Below are 24129 nucleotides of genomic sequence, written 5' to 3'. Positions count from 1 at the left end.
ACAGTGAGCTTATGATCAGTAATGGCTATTGCAGCCCAAACTCGGGTAATAGCATTTTCCACTTGTCCAGTTGTAACCACTTCTGGTTGTAGATGGCAGCCCCTTGACAACCCCTTTGTAAGAGTAGAGCTCCTGTAAGAGTAAGTTTGTTGGTTTTTTCTTCCTGGATTAATTTTGCTAACTGTCCCATTACTAGCAGGGATCTGTGACAGTTCAATTGAACTATTTTTATCATTGCTCTATTGTAATTACTTCTGTGGGTGTGGTTATTCATAATCTGTTTTCTGTTATAATGTTTCCACTGCTCATATATATTGCTGACACTTGTTATCCCTGTAAGAATGATTGTTGCTTCATTTTTGCTTTGAAATTTAGACAGGAGGGGGGGCTGTTCCTTATTTGGGCACTCTGTGTGTTTGTGACCTGTGATTCCACAGTGTCCATAGGTTGGTGCCTGTTGTCTGCAGTATTTAGTAGGGTGCCCATAGCACAGACATCTATAGCATCTGGTAGGAACCAGATAGTCTTTAATGGTATGTGCAGTCCACCCAAGATGAACCCTTTGTTTTGTGAGAGTAAAGATCGCCTCATGCTGCCTGAAGTCTCTAATATCCAGTGTCTCATCCTGTTGGCTGTAGGTTTGGTGGCAAACCGAATCTTCAGGTCTTTGTTCATCTCTTCTTCATTGATTCCATGGTCTTATAGGTTTTGGTGTAGTAAGTCTTCAAGCAGTTCCTCCTCAGTGATGTCTTTTGGCACATCATAAATAGCCAGTGTTGGTCCAAGCTTTTTTGGCATCTCTAATTTCATGCCAATGGAGGTAAAGTTGTCACAGTTTTTGATTTTAGTTAGATCTTCATTGGTGCCAGTTTCAATTATAATAGCTTTTGCTCTTGTTTTCCTTATGCTTTTTATTTTTACACTCTTCAAATCCTTCTTTAGCTTTGTTATCTCCATCTTGATTTCTTCATTTGTTTTTTGTGTCTCATTGTTTATAGGCTTGACTAGTATGATGTGGTTAGTCTTCTGAATGTTTTTGTTCCTTGATTGACTCCTTTCTCTAGTCATAGGAGCTGGGATGTACTTTGCAGTGCCTGGGCATAAGAAGGTATATGCTTGACACACTTGTGGTTTAGTTGATCCTATCTCTTCTTTCTCTTAAATTTTTCCTTTCAGCTTTACATTCATTTTCCATTAATACCTCAATAATGAGGTACTCCATTTGTCCCCATGCTTCATCTTCAGGACAGCAGCTTTAGTAATTTTTGGTCCCTCCTTTAGTTTTTCTGCTAAGACAGTGTGAAAAGCATACACTCTGGTTAATTCTGACTTGTCTACTTCTTGGGGGACCTGAGGGTCCTTGGGAGAAGTTTCTTTGGGGGTTATTAAATTTAGGGGGGTCTGCATTCCCTTCATGAATTTCTGGTTCTTTGGGGTCCCTTTCAGGAACTTCTGGTTCAGTAAGCGGTTTGGTTTGGATTTTGTTGGTGCATTAGCAACTAAAGCTATAAAGCACCTCAGTGAGTGGAGGATGATCCTTGGGAATGACTTTCTTCAAACGGATCCGGGCAGCAGCCATTGCCTTATGTTGGGATAGTGTTGTTTATGTAATGAGGCAGGCAAAGTTCTCTGACACTTTTTAGTGTAAAATGTTGTGTTTTTATGATGTAAATTGTAATGTTAAACATTAATGGAGGGGGGGAGCAGGAATACAGCAGTTTAACCCTAAAAATGCTAAACATTTTAATAAGATACAAAAATAGGGTCAGTTAAGGATAATTTAGGGTTCCTGATTATGAAAATGTAGTTAAAATAAGTTTACAGGGCCAACTTGGGATCAAAAACCTCAAAAAGGATTAGGATTTTGAGCAGACATAACATGGGGAGAAAGGAATAGGGAAAACATGTTTAACTGACAGAATAAGGCAAAATGCAATTTAAAAGGGGATAGAAATAAAGAATATAATGTAGAGAAACTAGCAATATAAATTTAACTCTAAAAATAAAAAATTTAAACACAATATAATTTTTTTTTTTTTTTAAGCACTAATGAGGGGGAGAAATAGCAGTTCAACACCAAATACTAAACATTTTCACAGAATGTATAAATAGAGTGAGTTAAGGATAATTTAGGGGTTCTGAGTATTACTGGAATCATTAGTCTGGTCTTTGTGTATATTTTGAAATATGAAGTTCCAAGCCTCCGAAGTTCGTTGTTTGATCACTACGTATAATCGCTATGGCCACAGTGGTATCATTGCCATGTTGATAACAATCAAAAACATTTTCGGTAATATTTCAGCAAATACATGGCAGAAAATCATCAAATTTACCTGGGTGTCCTATGAGGGGGCCCCCTCTATCTCTGCGAGTGGTTGACAGTCTCTAAATCCTCGTTTATCCAATAATGCTTACCCTATTATACGGAGCTAGTCACAGCACTCTGTATTGGCTACAAGACCATGAGATACCTTTCCATATGGTATGGGGACAGTACCACTTTCTCCACTGTTGCCAACTTTTTAAACTGATATCTCTGCATGATCTGCGAAGGCCTGAACAAGAGTGACTTATCCTGCCACACTTGCAGTATGTTCAATTTTTCTACTTATCATCTTCATCCAGCCATGGAGATGGATCTGTTTGAGCTTTGGCTTTTGCATCCTGTGATAAACTGTAGTTATTAGGATCAACAGATGGCACCACTCTATGCCTCAGCTATCACTTCCACCTTGGGGGAGGTAGGTCCAATCAAGCAACTTTCACGTGTGTGTGTGTGTGTGTGTTGTGGGAGCATTCAAACTCATTACCTTGATTAGCCAGGTGGGGCTAGACTACCAAGGTCCAGTGCCACGGGGCTAATCACACCTCTTTATTATTATTATTACTTCAGACTCATAAGATTTGCAGAATACTACAGAAAGGTAGAACTATGAATTAAATTTTTAATTTATTTTCATTGGTTAAAAGAAAATAACATTAAGCACTTTAAATTGTTAAAAACAGGATTAGCAGTTGTATAATGATAGTTTTTTGAGCAGCTTTAAGCTGCTTTAGCACTTATGATATAATTATATGTATGTATTGATGTGTTAGCAATTTATAAGAGATCTTTGTTCAAATATCATTCTGTCATGTTTTTTTTTTTTTTTTTATCTTCTTAAGTCCTCTCTGGGAATTCAGAGAAGAAGGAATTGACCTGAAGTCCATAGAATGGACTCAGCATTGAAGATACAGATATTTGATTTATAAACTAGCTTATGTAATTAAAACATTAAAAAACTAAAATAAATCCTAAATAAATAATAAATAACTGATAAACAGTTGATTATTCATAGTTGCATTAAATGACACAGAAATTACTGATAGCTTTTATCACTTAAACATGACTCATCCATCCAAAAATACTGTTAAACACTTAATTTAGATATATAATTCCACTCATTTTTTACAGTACACAAGTTATATTTTATATTATTCTTCTAATATATTCAATAAATCTTTAACCTGACTGTATCAAATGGCATCCTTTTCATTATATTGAATAGAGTTATACATGTGATTTTTGGATTGATGGAAAGGATGAGTTTGTTCTTTTATCACTTACATCAATAACAGAACAATAACAGGCATGGTCGCACTGCATTTGTATTTTGCAGAATGTGGTTATCTGTCTGTAATTAATTCAGTCTATCCTTGGCTTTATACTAATGTCATTCATTTCTACATTAGTAAATACACAGTTATTCAGGTTGTTCCATGAAAAGATACCAAACTGCAAAAGGTTGTTAATTAGTTGATTTTTAGTAGAAAATGTTAATGAACATATATATCCCATTTTAAAGCATTACAGAGCTATGAGAATTTAACATTGCATTATACACTCTCACGTTTTTCTGAAATGTGGGTCAGTGTAAAGAAAATCACAGGAATTCACGCGAAATCAAAGAAATGGGAAGGAACTTTTGTTCTGAATCATGAATGTTGCTATTTAGACGAAAATTTTGAGATTATTTGAAAGGCAGAAAATTAGAAACATGCAAGGTTATGCTGCGTTTGGCATTAGCACAGGGTGAGTCAGAATTTTTGTCACAAATGCTCTGTTTCATGAAAACTGGATACTACTTGTGAAACTACATTTATTTGGTACTGGTGAATCAGGATATTTTTATTGAAATTTACCTTGGGTGATCATGTGTGATTACAAAACCACATTGGTGATAACATTGTATGTTTCTACATGCAGAACAGTCGTTGGTAGGATACACAGATTCATCCATACTGGTTTGTAAGCTGACAAAGCTATCTGACATATTTCCTATCTGAAAGTGTATAGTCAAACAGTACTTTTTGTTCAAAATCATACATGAATACCATTACTGAATTTTGAGAAAAGTATCCCAATTCACTAGTACCAAATAAATCAACAGCTTCACAATTCTTGTGAGGGCTAGACCCTGAGTCAAACATAGTTTTCAAATTTCTAAAAATTCCAATTGCACCTTGGAGTTCGTCAGACTCGCTACTTCAACTACCTTGAGAGGCAACATTCTGCGTATTGCTTTAATGACCTTAATCGCCTCTGTCAGATCATCACTGAATGATCAGGTCTTGAGGCACTATAGTTCACACTTCTAAGATTTTCCTCATAGGGATCACCCTTAGCAGTCCCAAACAGTCTAGTTACTCTTCCTTGGATCTTCCTAAAAGTTCTTTGCCTCTCATGAGTGATGTCTTCAGCTTGAATACAATATTCCAAATGAGGTTTAGAATATTGCATTGATTGTATTTTCTTCACAGAAATTATTATATTGCTAATCCATAATTTTATAAATAGAAATAATAATATCCATCTCCCTCTTAGTAAAGGTTCTAGTCCTACTGAACACTGATAGTACTCCTTGAACCTTCCCAGTCACCTGCTTAAGTGCAAGGAAAACTTCATATCATCTTGTATCATAAACTCAAAATCTTTTTCATCCCACTTTTAATTCCCTGTCCCCCTAGTCTGTAAGTTACCCTTAGATATTTTTTTTTTTCTCAAATAATGTAAGACATTACATTTACCAGGATAAACCTTGGCCATCTTTCAGCTGCGTGTAACACATCAAAGTCATTCTGAAGCAGCATAGTATGGTCATGACTATTTACCGTCCTACCTACCTACCTTTAAAGAATCAGCAAACTTTTGCAGTGTTTCCTATATGCCATCATCTGTATCACTGAGAAAAATCAGAAACAAGAGATACTGCAAACACTGAATCATTAACCACCTTGCTCGCTGCATTAGTTGACCTTGAAGAATATCCAGTTAATTGCCACCCTTTTTTCCTCCTCTGTGCCTCTGTAGCCAGGTGGGCAAGAGCAGCAGTGCATAGCACACATTTCTTGATTAGACTGGGGTTCGAGCCCGTGACCACCAAATACAGAGGATGCGGAAAGGTCAGGGAATGACCACTGCATATAACCGGAGCAATGTGGCCTTAGTTGCTAATGCTCCTAATAACAACAGCAACTCCCTTTTTTCCTTTTACTCAACTAGCCACCGATCCCAAGGATCTTCCCAGTAATCTGAGCTCGCTCCAGTTAGTAGAGTACAGGAGCTTCTTACGGAACTAAATCAAAAACTTTACTTAAAATCTAGATATGCAGTATCAGAATTTTTCCAGCATTTAGGTGCTTTGACTTCATTGTAATTAACCAGATTTGTTAGGGAAGACTTACCCTTCACAGACACCTGCAGCAATCCCTTTAGGATTTTATTCTTATCAAAATGTTTTTGTATGTTCTTTAATCACCAATTCCATTATCTTACCCACCACAGAAATCAAACTCACTTCTAACATTGTTCACCACTTTATAAATGAGTGAAATGTGTACTTCTCAATCAAAAATAATCACCCCAGAGTCTATTTAAGGTCTTGGTCACAAACTTAATGGTATCATGCAGCCTTTACTGAATTCTTTAATATAAGTAGATGAACACCAGTAAGTTTTTCCTCTTCACAGAGGTTATTATTTCGCTAATCTGACTATAGTCTGGCTCTTTTTCTGTTTTTTTCTCAAGTTCAAATGTGCTTTCTTTCAATTGCGAAAATGGATGCAAAATAGCTTGTTCATGCAATTCCATTATTTTTCCCATTAGCCCCTAGTCCCTATTCTTATCTCCCTTTGCCAGCCATTTCTCCTTCCCAGGTTTTGCTTTTCTTATCCAATCTAGTATTGTTCCAAATCTACTTATGGTTCTCATGTGGTATATTTAATATATTATATGCTTTCTTCTTTAGCTGTATAAGATATATCAACTCTTGTTTCATCTATTTTAGCATCCTCCTTTTGTGATACTTTAATACTGGAATAAACATGTTTGCTGCGGCTGCTATGATAATTTGTATAAATATTTGCAACAGGGCTTTCATATCTAGCAGCCTGAAATTACCACCCTAATTAAAAGAACTATTAAGCCAGTCGACCCATTATAACCCCTCCTTTAGTTAAATCCTCCACTTTGCCTTTGACTACCAAAATTTACTTGCACATTAACCGTTTTAAAACATTTTGGCTCCTATAGTCAGATCTTTGATAAATAATACCTAATAATATCTATAGTGAGGCCCAACTCCAGGGATATTTGGTCTCTTGCACTCTCCCTGGTTTGATGAAATAAGTAACAGTCATCTTGGTGGTTCAGTAAACTGATCTGCCATAAATTGCACGATCATGAATTCCAGTCAATAAGGGACAAGTTAAGGTTATCTATAATATAGAATTCACCTTTGCATTGCTCATTCAAGTTGCTTAATCAGATTGTTGTCAAATTTACATTTAGTATTAGTATTAATAGTGGAAAATAATGCAAGGAAGCAAAATTATACAGAACAGAAAAAAAACCACCTGTTCTGTACATCCCTCTGACAGTTTTTCTAATCCTTCAGTTTATTCAAACTACCCACTTCCACAAAACAGATGGAAGTTTATTCCAACAATCAGTTATTCTCTGACTGAAAGCAAAATTTCATATCTATCCTACAACCATGATTTTTTAGTTTGGATTTATGACCCCTTACGTCAAGCCGGAGTTAAACTTGTTGTGGCCCTAAGCTATAATATGTATGAGGCCCTTCTCTCTTATAGTTCACCTGACAATATTAAAAAAGGATTTTTTAAGATGGAGTGAGGCCCTAAGCTGTAGCTTGTTTAGCTTATATGTAAATCCGACCCTGCCTTACATTTTTTTAGTATTAATAGCGGCAATGATGCAAGAACCCACTTCTACAACAAAAGATGGAAGTTTGTTCCAACAGTCAACCACCTGCTGGCTGTAAGCAAACTTCTGCAGATTGATCCTGCAGCTATCCATCCTCAATTTGAATTTATGCCACTCGTGTAGTCTCGGCAACATAAAGAATGTGTATAGGAGGTGTACAAGGCCTTGAATGGTTTGAGCAGGCTCAGTGCTGATGGGATACTTCCACTTGCCCAGATTAAGAACCTGAGAGGGCATAGATTCAAATTGAGGAAAGAAAGTTGTAGAATAGATGTGTGGAAGTTTGCCTGTAGCCAGCGGGTAGTTGGTTGCTAGAACGGACTTCCATCTGTCATTGTGGAAGTTGATAGCTTAAATAATATCTGATAATATTGGTCAAAGTAACTCTTGCACATACCTTAAGAGTTCTTATCTGTTACCCCAACTGGACGTATTATCTAGATGTTCTGGGGGCAGAAACGTTTCACGTGAGCGGGTAGCTAATATCAGGGAAGAGAGTCTAATAAACTTCAAGGGTTGTGTTAGGGTTGTTAAATATACAAGAACAGTAAATCTTAATTGTTTATACAGTAATGTTAGAAGTGTCGTCAATAAAATGAGCGAATTCGAACTGCTGGTTAAAACAAGTAACGCGGACATAATAGGGCTTACAGAGACGTGGTGCCACCCGGAAATTGGGGATGATGAGTTTCAGTACGGCTTGTATAATGTATTTAGGAAGGATAGGTTAGATAGAAGGGGTGGTAGGTAATGCTTCTTATCAGAAGCAGCCTGAGTGCGACGATAGCTTTCCCAGATTCAGACATTTCACATGCTGGTATAGAGCCTGTATGGTGTGAGATAGTTGGAAACAAAAGTATAATGTGAGTAGGAGTAATCTACAGACCAGGTGATTGTGAAGATTATGACAAAAGCCTCTACATGCAAATGGAATGGGCAAGTAAGCGTCAATGCCTTATTGTGGGTGATTTCAATTTACCTCTAATTGATTGGAGTAAATGGGAAGGAAACTCGACATGGGGAACAAAATTTTTAAATCAACTAGGTGACTGTTATTTGTATCAACATGTCAGTGAAAGTACTAGAGAAAAGAATATCCTAGACCTCATCATCACACATGAATCAGATGACATAACAGGGCTGACAGTAGAGGAACCAGCAGCAGGAAGTGATCACGGAGTTCTACGGTGGATGATGACGAGATAGGTAGCAGAAGTAAAAGGCAAAGGAATGGGTTTTAATTTCAGAAAAGGAAATTATGATGCCTTAAGGTACTACATGGCCTCTATTAACTGGGTAGATATCATGCAGAGAAGGAATACAATTGAACTGTGGTACGCTTTTAAAACATTAATCACAGATGCCTTGAATGCGTATATACCATTAAAAAAATACTCAACGAGAAGGATTCCAAGTTGGATGAATAGTGAAGTTGCCACATTACTTGAGCAGAAAAAGGTGGCATGGAAAGGTTACAGAGCAATAAAAAGTACTGAAGCCTATAACAGCTACAAGGTGATGTGTAATACAGCCACAGAAAAGGTTCGACAGGCAAAGGCAGTTTATGAGAAATCACTAGCAAACAGAGCAAAGAGGGGGGAGGGATAAAAAATTCTTCACATATATAAATGCCAAGAAGAGCAGGACAAACCAGATCGGACCTTTACGTAAGGGAAAGGGGATAGTAATAAATACACCAGGTGCCGTTGCAGATGAACTCAACAGTTATTTTGCATCGATATTTACAAATGAAAAACCTTTTGTGGCAATGGGAAATTGTGGGAGCGAAGTTAAAAAATATGTAATTAATGATATTGAAATTTCGCAAGATTATTTAATGAAAAAACTTTCGAGCCTACATACCAGTAAGGCTCCTGGAGTTGATGGAATAAACCCTATAATCTTAAGAGAGGCGGCAAGCGAGTGCATTGAACCATTGAGGCTAATTATGCGAGCATCACTAGACTCTGGGGAGATTCCCTTGGATTGGAAAAGTGCAAATGTATCTCCCATGCATAAGGGTGGCTCTAAAAGTGAAGTTGGAAATTATCGACCTGTCAGTCTGACTTCAGTAGTAGGGAAAATCATGGAGGCAATGATCAAAGGGTGGAATTCAGGATCATTTGGATCGAATTGAAATTCTCAAGGATACTCAGCATGGTTTTGTAAAGGGAAAATCATGTTTAACAAATCTGGTTCGCTATTTCGAAAGGGTCACTCACGAGCTGGATTTAGAGAATAATTTCGACATTGTTTATTTAGATTTCAGCAAAGCTTTTGACTCAGTCCCACATGAGCGGTTGCTTTATAAGCTGGAACAGGTTGGAAACACTGAGAAAATCCTTAGATGGATAGAATGATGGCTTCAGGGCAGGAGGCAGAGGGTTGTGATAAATGGCTATTCCTCAGATTGGGTTGATGTAAGAAGTGGGGTTCCCCAAGGATCAGTATTAGGACCACTGTTGTTTTTAATTTTCATAAACGACATTGATGAAGGCATAGAGGGCGTAATGTGTAAATTTGCAGATGTTAAAATTAGTAGAGTAGTTAATGATCACTGTCAAGCTGAGCTTCTTCAGAGAGACCTAGATAGACTTCAGGAATGGTCAGAAAAATGGCAGCTGTGCTTTAATCCAACAAAGTGTAAGGTATTACACCTGGGAAACAGTAATCCCAAAAAAACTTATTCACTTGGTGTAGTTCAACTAAACCCAGTACTGGAGGAAAGGGACTTGGGTGTTACGATACGGTCAGACATGAAATTCTCTGAGCATTGTAAACAGGTTGCAAGGAAGGCCCATGGTGTCCTATCAATGATCTATCACACTTTTGCAAGTAGAGATAGGGACGTGATAATCCCATTATATAAGGCTTATGTTAGACCACACTTGGAATACTGTGTTCAAGTATGGAGACTGCCCCTAAAGAAAGACATCTAGCTTCTTGAAAGGGTGCAAAGAAGGGTAACTCGCCTGGTGAGATCGGCAAAAGGGGCATCCTTATGAAGAAAGACTTTGAATATGTGGGTTGCAGAGTTTGGAAACTAGACACCTTCCTGGAGATTTGATTGAGGTGTTCAAGGCTCTGAGAGGCATCAGTAAAATGAATGAGGACAAAATTTTCAAGATTATAAATGATGCTAGAACTAGGGGACATAAATTCAAGTTACGGGGAAAAATGTTTAGATTAGACTGCAGGAAGTTTTATTTTAGCTCAGTGTTGATGGGCCAGCGAGCTATAAATTACTGGAATAAGTAGCCTTCATGGGTGATAGAGGCCGACAGTTTGGGGAAATTCAAAGGTCATCTGGATAGTACTTTCGGGTAAGGGAAGCGCATAGGATGATAGTTTTAATTTCCTTTTTTTTTTTTTTTAATTATTATTATTTAGTTATTTATTTCATTTTATTTTTTTTTTTTTGTTTGTTTTTATCATTGTTTTGTTCGGATTTTTTTTTTTTTTTTTTTTTTTTTTGGGTTTTGCAGCATAAGCCATAGGCTTTCTTGCACCATGTGGCCGATACTAATAAAGTTTAGGCTGAACTAGATAAACGTTTGGAGTGACCAGATGGGTGAAATTAAATTTTTTTTTTTTTTGATTGATGCCTTATAAGCTTGCTTTCTTGCATCATTTGCCTCAACTAATGCTAATTCTATCAATGTTGAGCATACTCAATCCATTCAAAGCCTTAAACACCTCAACACATCTCTTCACAGGTGTCTAGTCTCCAGACACTAGTTTGCAGAACTGAAGCCTTTTTGGTAAGAGCACCCTTTTGTTCCCTTCACCAAACTTGTTGTCCTCTGCACTTGTTCCAGTGGATCCTTCCTGAAATTAAGCCTCCAGACCTGTATACAGCACTCAAGATGCAGCCTAAGCATTGCCTTGTATGAAGGAATGATTACCTCCTTATCCCAGCAAAGTTCCTTTATATTATCAACAAAATCCCATTGGCTGACCTAGCAGCTTGTCTGCACTGCTTAGAGAACTTTGTCTGACTGCACAATTATCCCCATATCTTTTTAATTTTCCACTACATTGAATGTAGTACCACCCAATTGGATTACTGCTATCCATATGCAGTACCTTGCATTTATCAGTGTTAAAAATTCAACTCCTATTTCTCAGCCCATAAACCCAATTTTCCTAGTTTCCAACTTGTTGCAGTAGTTTGCCATGATTGTCATTAACCCCCCTGCCAAACTTTGTATCAGCTGCAAAGTTAGACTTTAAGCCTCATACACCTTCATCAATATCATTAATAAATATTGAAAACAAGAATGGGCCCTGATTCCTGGGAGACTCCAATAATAACATTAGTCCATGAGGGCAGTGCCCATTGATAGCCACCATCTGTGTTCTTCCACTCAACCATCCCTTTATATAGCAATAACTTGCCCTTAATGCCACATTACTCCAGTTTTTACAGCAGTATCAAAAGCCTCCTGACATCCAAGGTTAAGATATCAAAAAATAATTTTGATATCATAAGGAGGGGACCGTGTTAAACTACAGCTCACTAAACTGAGGACAAAATGTTTGTATCTAAGGGCAACCTATACTTCTGTAGGCCTTTACATCTTTGAAATTAATAGTACTTTTATTCTATTGGCTAAATAATATAGATATCTTGGCATGGCATTGCCATTGATGATCAGCTGAATTTTTATGCACATATTGATAATTTGGATACCAAAATCAAAATATTCACTGGTTTACTTATTAAAATTTCCAGGCAAGAAAGGGATCTAAACAGAAGAACCCTGCATTATATATTTAATACAATACAGTTTTCTTCCATGTGGCCACGTAGGCTGTTCATGTTGTCTACACAGAACTTTGTGTAATGTATAGGCAACAAGAATTACTACCAACTAAATGCAATTATAAAAAACATGATTTTGGAGTGTACTCATAAGCTTATGGCAGGTTAGGTGGAATTCAATGATGTATGAAGTAAATATATGGACTTTGTTAGTGTAACTAAGAGTAAGAATAGGTGCATGTACTAGGAGTATGGAAAATCAATTTGATGAATTTGAAGTGCTAATCAAGACATCAGTTGCAGATATTGTCGGGATATCAGATTTGTGCTGTCACTCAAATATAAGGGATGCAGAATTTGAATATGGAGATTACAATGTGTACAGAAAGGACAGAATAAGAAGGGAGAAGGAGTTACGCTGTTAATTAAGAAACAAAATCTAAGGCAGTGCATCCAGTCGACATAAATGGACAGTGCAATGTTGAGTCAGTTGGGTGTGAAAAGCAAAAATGAGAGGAGGACTAATGACTGTGATGAGTACAGGCTGGCCTCGATTAACGCGATTAATTCGTCCCGCGAGCGCATCGCGCAAAACGGTGGACTCCAAAATAAAATACCATTCACTACTGTATACGATATGTAGTAAGCACCGGTCATTGTGAACACGTTTGCTTACTGAATTTTAATTGTATTAAAAGGCTATACTAATAAGTGAAAATAGGAGAAATATTATCCACAGGCTATAAAAGTAAAGATATAGAGCACAAATTTACACTTTACTTCCTACGATTAACAAAATTAAATGATGCATTAAAATCGGAAGAATATTTCCCACAGGCTAGCAAATTAAATTTACGCTTATGTACATACCTAATTAGTGTATACTAACTGGTTGATGTTTCTGTTTACTGGCAATTGGGGGGGGGGTTGAAATTTAAAACAGTAAAAAAGATAAGCAATCAATAACAAAGAACATGCCGTGCACAAATTGCAACTAACACGATACGCGCAGGTGAGATATGGAGTAACAACTTAACGAAGCTCAAAAAATAGGAATGAAGAGAAAATTCTGAAAATTTGTTTTTTATATGATTGAAAATTTTAGTGAAGGGAAAGCACATTTCACCATAATAACGTCATAAAATTCCACAGAATTCCAGCTATTGGTATCATTGCAAATGCAATAAGATTGAGTTTACTACCTGTTTTTAATAGTACCACAGAGTAATAAGATACAGAGTGTCCACGTGCTGAATTACTCCCAGTGCGGCCATCAAAATCCACAGAGTGCTAATGCGCATGACCATTGCTAATGAAATTGGTACAGGAAAAAAAGATTAATTTGTTGAGTGCAACAAGTTCATTTTCTTTGCAAAAGGTTACTCTTATTTTAATTATTTGTGTATTATTATTGGTGTAGCGTATTATTATTATCATTATTATTATCAGCGTAGCGAGTTAATTTTTCATTGCATTTTGGTTACTATTATCTTAATTATTTCTGTATTATTAGCATACCAAGTTCATTTTTCATTGCATTTTGGTTACTATCATTATAATTATTTTTGTGCATTATTATATATATATATTTTTTGTATTTGTCTGCTGACATTATGGAGAGAAGTGCTTCTCATGTAATAAATCTGGAGTGCGATTATACTGATTTCCGAAAGAACATTTAAAGTAATCTATCATAACTGTGATAGAACCAGGAAATATTTAATGAAATGTAAAGAAAAGAAAAAAAAAACACCACTACATAGCTAATTATTAACTAATTCCAAACTTATTACATTAATTAATATGAATAAGAGGTAAGCAGCAGCCATTATCAATCCACTACAGGATGGAAGCCTCCTCAAACAATTCATATTGAGGGAAATTGACTATAATCTGCCATGCACTGGTTAGCAGATCAACCATATTCAGCAGTCAGGGGCTTGAACTGCAGTCTACTCAAACAGTGTGTGTGCTACTGCACTCCCACTTCTGACCACTCAGCTACATTAATATGAATAGTGTATTGATATTAATCAAAGTAATAGTTTATCGAATAATTAAATAATTTGAATTTATAGATGTAAACTTTACATCTATAATTCAAATAGATGTATAAACTCCTCAACCCATGATTGGGTTGGGGAGTTTACTCTTCCTTTATAAAATGTGCAGTTCTATATATATGCCATTCCTGCTCATATTATTATTTATTTTTTTTAATTATCATCATTTTTAATTTTTTTTTTTTCTGGATTACTGACTGGCTGAAAACAGTGGTAAGTATGATAGTATTCGACATCAAGATAATTATGCATCATTATTATATAATAATGCTAGACTGTATGGATCTCATCTTTATGATTGGTAATTTACAAGCACTGAAAGGGAAAACCTTATCAAATTTGCGTGGCTAGATACTGAGTTTCTCCTTCAACTGATTGTGAGGCCTTCAGTCCATGTTTTCAGCCATGCCCGACACAGAAACAACCCTGGTGAGTGATACTTTGATGAAATACCTGGGTTAAGTGCAGAGAATGAGCCAAAATACAAAAAAAATCTTAATGTTGAGATCAGTTACATCCAGGCTTAAAAGAAAGTTCTGGAATTTTGGCAGAATAAAAATTTATTGCTCGAAATGGTTAAGGACAGCCTTACCGCAGCACAATATGCAATTCTTTCATCCCAAATTCTGTCATCTGCATGCAGTTTGAAAGGCAGAAGGTGGACAGCCATAGACAAGGCTTTTGCTTTTAATGTTTACCTTCAAAGCCGAAGTACTTATAAGTTATTGAGAAGGAAGCTCAATTTACCAAGCAGAAAACCCCTGAAGCATTTAATGTTAAACATTGCTAATAAGCCAGGATTCTGCCCTGTTTTAAGGAAGCAAATAACAGCTATGCAGGAAAAAGACAAACTGTATACAGTGAATAAAAAAAGTGCATTATCTAATTGTGAAGATGATGATGCTGCTGTTCTTCTTGGCCTCTTAAACCATACTGATACTTTGCTTGAATTGGTTCACCTGGATGCTAGTGAGCCACCAAGTCTCACTCACAAAGTGAAAGAGTTGGAATAAACCAGGTACAGTGATCTGATGAAAATATACTGGCATATGTCTCAGGTTACCTAGCCAGAAATATTTTAAAGAGCAACAATTGTGAAACGTAAAAATTTATTATCAGGCCCAAAAGATCTTGATAGTGAAAAATTGTTGTATTTTAAAGATTTTAATGTGAGGAGTATGGATTGAAAAGGCCATCAAAGGAATTGTTGAATACAACAATATGTGTATCAAATATGTTCTTTTCTGAACTTGATTTGGTATTTCATAAGGAAAATTTTGTAAAAACCTTTTTTTTTTTTAACCTGGAGTGGATTGGGAACCACAAGCACATCTTAATATGGAATAAGTGCTTATTCAGTCTTTCTTGAAAATTATGTTAAAACAAAAAGTGAAAAATGTGAACTTGGCTTAGTGGTCTAGTCAAGCATCAAAATCCCTTTAAAAAAAAATTGAAATATGTTAAGCACATGTAACTGGGAAATTTTAAACATGTGCTGTGAAAGCTAGAGGGAAAAATTGTCTCTCTGATTTTTTTTATTAGAGATAAGTTGTATCAATGCAATATAACTGACTATTCTGAACTACATAAAACACGACAAATAAGATACAATTTCATTTCAATTATATAGAATTCTATTGTCTGGTGAACTCCAAATCACTGAAGTGTCTTCTGGTTTTCAGAGACATTTCAAAGTAATCTTCAGAATGTCTCTGAAAACCAGACCTGAAGATTATTGTAAATATGAAAAATACCTGTTCCCTTTTATTTAAAAAAAAAAAAAATTGTTCGGAATTGGCATCATAGTTTAAAAAAAAGATTCTGATATTGTTGAAGATGACAGCTCCCACTTGTTTTAGTCTAGTGAACTGTCCACAAGAAAGTGTTTCCTAAGCATGTTTCAGAGTCTTTATCTTTCTTACAACTTCAGTATCAAAATTATCTGAATTTTGATGCTGCAGTTGTAAGAAAGATACTGATATTTGTATTTGCAATGGAAGCAAAGCTTACTCTCAGTAACAGCATATCATAGCATCTTTACGGTTTATTAAATCAAGGATTGTATTGAAGACTGTGACACAGTGCTTTATTATTATTAATTTCTTTTTATGTTGCTTGTACTGGACATAGTATTGCTTTTATTATGACAAATCAATATGCTTTTTCTATATATATATATATATATATATTACAGAACACAACATATGATTGAAATCTTCATATGTAATGAGAAACTTCATAAATTACAAGAATTTGAATAATAAAGTGTGAAGTTTGGCCTTTTCTTTGTTGTAAAGCTAACTCAAATAAATAGTGACCTATATGAAAGAATGCTAAATTTTGTTAAAGAAAATAACTAACTCAGCAATAAAATAGTCAAATTTTAGTCACATAATTGTATTCCAAATTTTTTATTGATTCCAGATTCTTTGTACTTTTGTGTAGTATACAAAAAAAAAAAAAAAAAATAGTGGCTATGGTTAGCAGCTATATGATGTGCAGTGTTCATTTCATAGGATGCCATGACAAAAGTAATAAATAAATAAAGGAAAAGAATTAAATATCTGAAAACACATTAATTACCATATGTATACTTGAGAAATGAATTTAAATTATAAGGGAGAAAAAAGGGGAGAAAAGAAAAAAGTAGTGGAACGAAAACAGAGGTTTGAACTGAAGAGGAAGAAAACGAATCTTTAGTGTTACCATATGGCTATCATAACCATTAATTTAAGCTTGCCGATATCTTTACTTAAGTTTATATTTCGTTATTCTTCCGTCTTTTACACTGCCTTTTTTTTGTCTTGGAACAATAATTAATTGTGAATATTTCATACTAATAAGCAGTGAATTGATATATTGTCCATCGCAATTACAAAGCTGTAGAAAATTCTCCATGCACTCTTCGCAATGTACTTTTAGTCCAAAATTGGTGGTGCCACTTTCTATGCGTTTTAATGTGTAACTGGAATTAACATTATCGTCTATGGGAGTTGACACTTTGTATCTTACTACTCTGTGGATTGCACTAACAGAAAAGTCCAATAAACCAGAAACTGCTAATTGTTTATGGTGGTGACCTCCAGAAATCTGCTTTAGAAAAATATCACGAAGGTGTTCAAAATTTATTCTTATAACTGAACATAACAACAGCTTTGTTCTTATCTACGAGTTGTACGTAATTAGAGGAGAGCCTGTACACATTTTATATTTAATATATATTTACAAATCAGTAATTCCATATACACAAATTATTAATTATATATTTACACAATTGTTAATGAACACATTTTTCCAGTCATTAGCTTACCAAATATTATTTTTCTTAAGGTACAAAGTTTGACTTATGATACAAGAAACACGGTTTCATTTAGTCGCAACTCTTTGGTATGTGCGGTATGCTGTGTACTCAGAGTTTTTCAGCATCTACCTACAAAGAATAAAATATTTTTTTTTTGTATTTGACGGGAAGAATCTTCGTATGCTAGCAAGATTGTTGAAGATTGGACGAAGTACGAGATTTAGTCCTCTGCAGTGTCTAGCAGTGGCATCAGTGATGTAGCCAGGGTAAGGTCAGCCAAGTACATTGTACCCATGATCCTGAAATCTGGTATTGTGGCACTTTTTAGCATTGGGCAATGGCACCGTTTTTTTTTTTTTTTTTTTTGTGAATGTACCTGCTGACAAAAAATCCTGGCTACTCCACTGAGTGGCATGCTGTTTGGCTAGAACATTATCCAGGTTACTGCATATATTTCTGTTGATTGCTGCTTCACCCAGGGTGTGGTGTTAAGGTTTAAGTAGAGAATGGCCCTTGAGATAGTAAAAGGGGGTCCAGCAACTGTTAAGTCACCTCAAGAGCCAATACTCGATCCCTTATAATGAGAATCAGGAGCTGAGGACCAAATTTGAGAGGCATACATTGGAATCAGAATGACATACTTTAAGGCCTCACACTTTATTGGTCGCTAAATGAGGGTCCTTAATTCCTACAATTTCTTGTGTAGTAGCCCATAAAGGGCATATATTTTTGTCTTCATCTGAGCAAACTGTTGTGCCAAGGTGAGTCTGTCATCCCACTTAAGGTCCAGGTGAGAGTGAACTTTTGCCACACTAAATCCATTCACAAAGATCGAGATGTAATTTTTTTTCTGCTTGTTAGTTAGGCATTTGGGCAGACTTCTGTGCATTAATACGAAGTCCACTGCCATCCAGATAGTTATCAAATCCTCAGATTTTGCTGTTCACCAACTGGCAAATATCTTTTGCTGATTCATGTTCTTTGGATCTGATGAGGACTTTCACATTGTATAAGGAAATACCTTGTATAGGTACAACTAACAAATATTGGTCTGTAATCCTTAGCTAATTTTGGGTTTTTAATCTTTGATATTAGAATTACAATGTAATTTTTCTGAACTTGCAGGAACACTCCTCATTTGATAATTTTCTGATAGATATATAGTACACTTACACAGTGGACAGAGGTTATGGGATATCTACCTAGTAATGGGTAGGCCTGCCTTTTGCCCAGATTAGGGCAGTCACATGGTGAGGTACTAAGTCCACTAGTTCACAAAATCGTTCCACGGGTATTTCCATCCATGCTTGCTGCACTGCTGTCCATAATTCCATCGCATTCCTTGGTGGAGGATCCAAAGCTCGAACGGACCTATCTACAGTATCCCAAAGATGCTCCACAGAGTTCATGTCCGATGATTGGGGAGGCCATTCCATGGAAAAATATGTGGAATGCTCTTCGAACCATGTTCTAGTCACTACAGCTGTGTGGGGAGGCGCATTGTCCTCCTGGAAGAGTCCGTTGCCCTGTGGAGGCACGATGACCATGAAGGAATGCAGATGGTCTTCAAGGATGGACTTGTAACATGGACAGTTCAAAGATGCATCTAGATGTACCAGAAGTCCCAACGTGTGCCAGTTGAATATGCTCCTGACTAACCGTCCACCTGCCAGAATAATTCCTTGTTGATATGACAAGTGTCATTTGGGCAGACTTCTGTGCATTAATATGGAGTCCACTGCCATCCAGATAGTTATCAAATCCTCAGATTGTGCTGTTCACCAACTGGCAAATATCTTTTGCTGATTCATGTTCTTTGGATCTGATGAGGACTTTCACATTGTATAGGGAAATACCTTGTATAGGGTACAACTAACAAATATTGGTCTGTAATCCTTAGCTAATTTTGGGTTTTTAATCTTTGATATTATTTGTGTGGTTTCCGCCAGACACACACCCACCTGTCTGCTCGAAATAATTGCAATGGGACTCATGAGACCAGGGGACCTTTCTCCAATCATCCAAGGTCCAGTGCCAATGATCTTTAGCCCAGTTAAGGCAAGTCCTGTATCACGGTGTTAGCAATGGGAGTCTGTTGGGTCGGGGGCTCCCATAATCTATTGCAGCTAATGATTACCTGCTGGTCTTGGTGAGGATGTTTCTGGCACCTTTCTCATTGAAGGCAGCGGTGATTTATGCCACTATCATTCTCTAGTTGGCTGAAACAATGTGAGACAGACATCGATGGCCAGATTCATCAACCACCTTTCTCTGCCCACTATAGTGGACTAGTTCAGATTGGTTAAGTGCTGTTAAAATGTGCACCTGGTTTTTTTGTTTTATTTGTGCAGTTCTTGACATCCCTAATGTATAAAAATATACCGATGAGCCAAAAAATTATGACCAGTAGTTGTTATGCAAATTGAAGCAACTTCAGGTGAACTATGTTGTGTGCGTGGGTTGGGACATAATAGGAAAAACCTGATACTGAGCTCCGTTAATCGGTGTTACTCTTCTTCAGGTGGGAAAGGCAGTGGGCTTAGGCTGGTTTGATAAAATCCAAATTGTAATGGCCAGGTGACTGGGTTAGAGCATATCTGAAACAGCACGGCTGGTGGAATGCTCACAGTCAGCCATGGTTAGTACCTACCAAAAGTGGTCTGACGAGGGGAAAACCACGGACCACCGGCAAGGTGGTGGACGACCACAGCTCATTGATGCTCAAGGTGAGTGAAAGCTCTCCCAGATGGTACATGGCAAAGGAAGGCGTTTGTGGTGCAACTCGCCGGTAACTGGAATGCTGGTGATAGGAGTAATGTGTCACAACACAATACATTGGGCCATGCTGAATATGGGGCTGTGTAGTCGCAGGCTCCGATGCCCATACTAACCAGTGGGCACACAAGCATCAAAACTGGACCTTGAGTGATGAATCATGTTTCCTGTTTCACTAGTGGGCAGGAGCAGCAGTGCGTAGCACATGCTTCTTGATTAGACCGGGGTTCGAACCTGTGACCACCAAATCAGAGGATGCGGAAAGGTCAGGGAATGACCACCGCATATGCCCGGAGCAATATGGCCTTAGTTACTAATGCTCCTAAAAACCGAAACAAAAACAACACCTGATTCACCATGTGGGCTGGGTATGTATGTGTCATTTACCTAGGGAAGTGATGGTGCCTGGGTGCACTGTGGGATGAAAACAAGCCAGTGGCGGCAATGTTCTGGGATATCCTGGGTCCAGTCATCCGTGTGCTGGGCACTGTGATGTCTACCACCTACCTAAACATCATTGCTGACCGGGTACACCCTTTCATAGCAATGGTTTACCACTCTGGCGGTGCCATCTATCAGCAGGATAATTCGCCATTCCACTGCCTGGATTGTTCGAGACTGGTTTGCGGAACATGAAAAAGAATTCCAGGGATTACCCTAGCCTCCAAATTCCCCAGACATCAATCCCATCGAGCATGTATGGTCAGTGTTTGAACAGCAACTGTGATCTGTGGTGTCTCAACCATGATCCTTACAGAAGTTAAAGAATCTGCTGGTTGTGTGTTAGTACCAGATACCATGACAAATTTAGAAATCTTGTATCCTCCATGCCTCTCCAGGTACGAGCTGTTTTGGGTTCACGCGGAGGACCAACGTCATATTGGGTAGGTGGTCATAATATTTTGGCTCCTTGGTGTATGTATGTATGTATGTATGCATGCATGCATGCATGCAATTTTATTTCATATTTCTAACAATATTGTTTGATTTCCTGGGTTTTCTAGAACCAGAACCATGTCCTGTACATATTTTTCTGAATAAATTATTCTATTATTATTACCATCATATATATCTACAAAGACAAAGTGGGCCTTCTAAATGCATGCCTATCAAATATGGAATAAGCAGCTTATTGCTCCTATCCCTATCCAATGCAAATTAAAATTGTTTACATAAATTAATTTTAGTATTAGTAGTGGCCGCATTAGTAGTGGGTGCAAGAAAGCCTATGGCTTATGCTACACCAGCCAAAAAAAAAAAACGAATAAAACAGTGATAAAAAAAATTAATAATAAAAGAAACGAAAATTAAACCTATCATTCTATGTGCTTCCCTGATCCGAAGGTACTATCCAGATGACCTTTTAATTTCACCAAACTGTCAGCCTCTACCACCCATGTAGGCCACTTATTCCAGTAATTTATATCTCACTGTCTAAAATAAAACTTCCTGCAATCCAATCTAAACATTTCTCTCTGTAACTTGAATTTATGTCCCCTAGTTCTAGCATCATTTATAATCGTGAAAAGTTTGTCCTCATTCATTTTACTGATGCCTCTCAGAGCCTTGAACACCTCAATCAAATCTCCAGGAAGGTGTCTAGTTTCCAAATTGCAACCCACATATTCGAAGTCTTTCTTCATAAGGACGCCCTTTTGCCGATCTCACCCGGCGAGTTACCCGTCTTTGCACCCTTTCAAGAAGCTCGATGTCTTTCTTTCTTTAGGGGCGGTCTCCATACTTGAACACAGTATTCCAAGTGTGGTCTAACATAAGCCTTATATAATGGGATTATCACATCCCTATCTCTACTTGCAAAAGTTCTATAGACCATCGATAGAACACCATGGGTTTCTTGCAACCTGTTTACAATGCTCAGAGAATTTCATGTCTGACCGTATCGTAACACCCAAGTCCCTTTCCTCCAGTACTGGGTTTAGTTGAACTCCACCAAGTGAATAAGTTATTTTGGGATTACTGTTTCCCAGGTGTAATACCTTACACTTTGTTGGATTAAAGCACAGCTGCCATTTTTCTGATCATTCCTGAAGCCTATCCAGGTCTCTCTGAAGAAGCTCAGCTTGACAGTGATCATTAACTACTCTATCAATTTTCACATCATCTGAAAATTTATACATGCCCTCTATCCCTTCATCGATGTTGTTTATGAAAATTAAAAACAACAGTGGTCCTAATACTGATCCTTGGGGAACCTCACTTCTTACATCAACCCAATCTGAGGAATAGCCATTTATCGCAACCCCTGAAGCCATCCTGCTGTCCATCTAAGAATTTTCCCAGTGATTCCAACCTGTTCCAGCTTATAAAGCAACCGTTCTTGTGGGACTGAGTCAAAAGCTTTGCTGAAATCTAAATAAACAGTGTCGAAATGAAATTATTCCATAAATCCAGCTCGTGAGTGACCCTTTCAAAATAGCGAACCAAATTTGTTAAACATGATTTTCTCTTTACAAAACCATGCTGGGTATCCTTGAGAATTTCAATTCAAGCCAAATGATCCTGAATTCCACCCTTGATCATTGCCTCCATGATTTTCCCTACCACTGAAGTCAGACTGACAGGTCGATAATTTCCCACTTCACTCTTAGAGTCACCCTTATGTATGGGAGATACATTGCCACTTTTCCAATCCAGGGGAATCTCCCCAGAGTCTAGTGATGCTTGCATAATTAGCCTCAATGGTTCAATGCACTCACTTTCCGCCTCCCTTAAGATTATAGGGTATATTCCTTCAACTCCAGGAGCCTTACTGGTCTGTAGGCTCGAAAGTTTTTTCATTAAATAATCTTGCGAGATTTCAACATCATTAATTACATATTTTTCAACTTCGGTCCCACAATTTCCCATTGCCACAAAAGGTTTTTCATTTGTAAATATCGATGCAAAATAACTGTTGAGTTCATCTGCAACGGCACCTGGTGTATTTATTACTATCCCCTTTCCCTTACGTAAAGGTCCGATCTGGTTTGTCCTGCTCTTCTTGGCATTTATATATGTGAAGAATTTTTTATCCCCCCCCCCTCTTTGCTCTCTTTGCTAGTGATTTCTCATAAACTGCCTTTGCCTGTCGAACCTTTCCTGTGGCTCTATTACACATCACCTTGTAGCTGTTATAGGCTTCAGTACTTTTTATTGCCCTGTAACCTTTCCATGCCACCTTTTTCTGCTCAAGTAATGTGGCAACTTCACTATTCATCCAACTTGGAATCCTTCTCGTGGAGTATTTTTTAATGGTATATACGCATTCAAGGCATGTGTGATTAATGTTTTAAAAGCGTACCACAGTTCAATTGTATTCCTTCTCTGCGTGATATCTACCCAGTTAATAGAGGCCATGTAGTACCTTAAGGCATCATAATTTCCTTTTCTGAAATTAAAACCCATTCCTTTGCCTTTTACTTCTGCTACCTAACTCGTCATCATCCACCGTAGAACTCTGTGATAATTTCCTGCTACTGGTTCCTCTACTGTCAGCCCTGTTATGTCATCTGATTCATGTGTGATGATGAGTTCTAGGATATTCTTTTCTCTAGTACTTTCACTGACATGTTGATATAAATAACAGTCACCTAGTTGATTTAAAAATTTTGTTTTGTTCATCTGCAACGGCAGCTGGTGTATTTAATACTATCCCGTTTCCCTCTCGTAATGAGCCGATCTGCTTTGTCCTGCTCTTCTTGGCATTTATATACAGGGTGATTCACTACCAGTGCGACAAACTTGCAGGAGGTGTAGGGGGCACAAAGACGAATCGGTATCCCATAGCATTGCAGGGTCCGAAATGCCTTTGTCATGCGGTATAGGATGTTGAACGGGAGGTCGCGTGAACAGCGATCACGCTGGAAGTGCGGATCGCGAACCGTTTCTGTTGAAGAAACCAAGTAGCAAAAGTCCTCCGGAGTGGATAATCCGCAGGCTCCAATGATTGGACGCGTTG

The 24129-nt window shown here is 37.4% G+C and overlaps 1 protein-coding gene across 1 annotated transcript in view; it reads left to right on the top strand.

The window, feature by feature from the left end:
- The window catches only part of LOC150079102 (cysteine desulfurase-like), a 225576-nt gene extending 222280 nt beyond the window's left edge, over positions 1-3296 (top strand). Inside the window, exon 14 of the mRNA XM_090383894.1 lies at positions 3166-3296. Coding sequence (XP_090240020.1) covers positions 3166-3229 — 64 coding nt within the window. The 3' untranslated portion in view covers positions 3230-3296. The remainder of the gene's footprint in view (positions 1-3165) is intronic.
- The last annotated feature ends 20833 nt before the right edge of the window (positions 3297-24129 follow it).

This window comes from Mastigoproctus giganteus, chromosome 10 (genome assembly GCF_048544385.1).
Source record: "Mastigoproctus giganteus isolate SK-2022 chromosome 10, ASM4854438v1, whole genome shotgun sequence".
Classification (NCBI taxonomy): domain Eukaryota; kingdom Metazoa; phylum Arthropoda; class Arachnida; order Uropygi; family Thelyphonidae; genus Mastigoproctus; species Mastigoproctus giganteus.
The sequence above is the reverse complement of the archived record's forward strand: the minus strand, read 5'-3'. Positions and strand labels throughout refer to the sequence as shown.